This window comes from Rhododendron vialii, chromosome 2a (assembly GCF_030253575.1).
Source record: "Rhododendron vialii isolate Sample 1 chromosome 2a, ASM3025357v1".
Taxonomy (NCBI): Eukaryota; Viridiplantae; Streptophyta; class Magnoliopsida; order Ericales; family Ericaceae; genus Rhododendron; species Rhododendron vialii.
The window spans coordinates 21,329,208-21,331,600 of record NC_080558.1 but is presented as its reverse complement, the minus strand read 5'-3'; the positions used below and the strand labels follow the sequence as shown (position 1 = coordinate 21,331,600).

General features: G+C 40.0%; 1 protein-coding gene across 1 annotated transcript; it reads left to right on the top strand.

The window, feature by feature from the left end:
• Positions 1 to 1,317: 1,317 nt before the first annotated feature.
• LOC131315850 (ethylene-responsive transcription factor 12-like) lies at positions 1,318 to 2,150 on the top strand. The gene has a single exon (XM_058345062.1). The coding sequence runs from the start codon at positions 1,442 to 1,444 to the stop codon at positions 1,913 to 1,915; it is 474 nt and encodes a 157-aa protein (XP_058201045.1). The 5' UTR covers positions 1,318 to 1,441; the 3' UTR covers positions 1,916 to 2,150.
• Positions 2,151 to 2,393: the final 243 nt, after the last annotated feature.

The following is a 2,393-nucleotide window of genomic DNA, read 5'->3' as shown; positions in this document are numbered from 1 at the left end:
TTGGATAAAAGTTTCGAAGATGGATTCGATTCGGAGTAAATATTTTCAGGACCAATTCCAATCAGAGTTAAGTTGGGTTCGGATGTGGTCGGTACAGTTACGAGTTTCGGTCTATCCGAAATGAACCTTAGTTGAGCCAAATATAAAACTTGCAAATGGGCCAAATGGCTCAAACCAATTTAAGATGATTTTGAAATCTATTAATGTAAAATATCGGTTTTTACGGTCATCAGTTTGGTTCAATCCTACTTCGGTCCATTTAATTTTGGTTCGATTCACTTAAAATTTCAGTCACCGGAGATCGAATCGAAAACTAACTTTTTTCTTATAGAATCGAAACCAGGTAAAATTGACCAAAAATTCGATCAACCTAGGTCTGGCAATTTTTTTTTAACACCTTCAGTAAGAATATTGGAACTGTTCAATTAATTTAAAATATTCTCAAAAAATAACTTACTTGAATAACGATATAGGCTTAATTGATTCATTCAATTTATTATCCCTATTTGTTGGAACAATATTGTACACTAGTTGTCCACCATAATGAAGGAAGTATTTGAAATCTCACACAAATGATCGGAGCTGTTTAGTTAATTGAAAATATTTCTTTAGATAATCGTGATAAAAAATCAACTCACTCGAAATCGATAAGGGCTTAATTAATTCTTTTAAAATCCATATTTGTACCAACAAAATTGAATGAATTTATCAAACTCTTATCAAGGAGTATCAAATTGAGTTGAATTTTTGCATTGTAAATGATAATGTCAAAATCGTTTTTATTTGTGCCAAAACTCTAATGTATAAAAACATTATTCTTTACGCATGATACAAACATTTTATTCACTATAGTTTTGACATAATTAGAAATAATTTTGGTGTTACCAACACCCAACTTAAAAAAAGGGCGCTGCTATTCGCAGCCCTCTATTTTCTCTTATAGCCCGTTAAAAATTTTCAATTATACTCGATAGTTAGTTACCGAAATTGAAATATATTTTTAGCATCCAATTACCGAAATATAATATTTTTTTCAACAGCTATTTACCGAAAATGTTTGTTCGGCAGTTGTTTACCGAAAGTTGAACATATTTTCGACATGTAGTTACCGAAATATAATCTTGTTTTCAACAGCAATTTACTGAAATGTTATTTATGATTTTCAACAACCATTTATCGAAATGTAATGGGTTACGAAAGAAAATAAAAGGCTGCGAATAGCGGCGCCTTAAAAAAATTGTTAAACATACACAACTACAGGTGAGACTTCAAAATAGGTCCCATAAAATCCGGTGTACACCAAGATAGACTATCTATAGCTGGGCTCACTTTTTATACCTCACCAACATCCCCAAAAGCCCCACACACTCTTTTTCTCTCTCTCCCTCTCTCTCTCTCTCCCTAAAAAAAAACTCCTCCATTTCTCTCTCTCTCTCTTCTCATGGCCGCCTCCAGGGAGGGACACTACAGAGGAGTGAGAAAGAGGCCGTGGGGTCGCTACGCCGCCGAGATCCGCGACCCGTGGAAGAAAACCCGCGTCTGGCTGGGCACCTTCGACACCCCCGAAGAGGCAGCCTTGGCCTACGACGGCGCCGCCCGTTCCCTCCGCGGCGCCAAGGCCAAGACCAATTTCCCTCCTCCGCCGCCGCCCCCGACCGCGCTGTCGCTCGACCTCAACCTCCCGTCCGATCACAGCCGCGGCCGGTGGGTCTCGCCGGACGGTCGTGTGGCCTTCCGTGAGTTCCTCCAGACCGCCATCCTCAACGGCGCAAGCGCGAATAATATGGAGTCGCCGGCGAACAACGAGTACGGCGGGGTTCCGGCGCCGGTGAGTGAGGTTCAGGCGGGGTATTTTGGGGTTTTGAGACGTGGGTTGGCGATTGATTTGAACAAGCCGCCGCCATTGTCGCTGTGATGATGGAATCGCTTCTGGGCGTCGTCGTTTCCCTTCGGAATGTAGTCTGTTTTTCCAATGATTTTCTCGTGTTTGTTTAGCATTGCGAGAGAGAGAGAGAGAGTGAGAGAGAAGAAGTGGTGAGGAAGGAGGATTTCAGGAAACTGAGAGGATTAGCTTTGTCTGTATATATGCTGCTTATTGTGCTTCTTTATGTAACTGATGATGATTAACCTCTTCTCTCAGTTCATTCCAACTGCTTTTGAGTCTGATAATAATGTGCTTTTTCCGTGCATGGGTAACACAAAAGTATTTAACGAATGTGATGAATTCTTTCTCTGTCTAACAAATTACTCCACTACTCCACGGTCTTCACACCCATTTGTACTTCAAGCAAACGTTTAGAATATCTTCCTTTTGGAATTTTGGATAATGAAGAGAGATAGATTAGACAAATGAAAGTATTAATTGGAGAAAAAATTTATTGAAGATCGTGAGC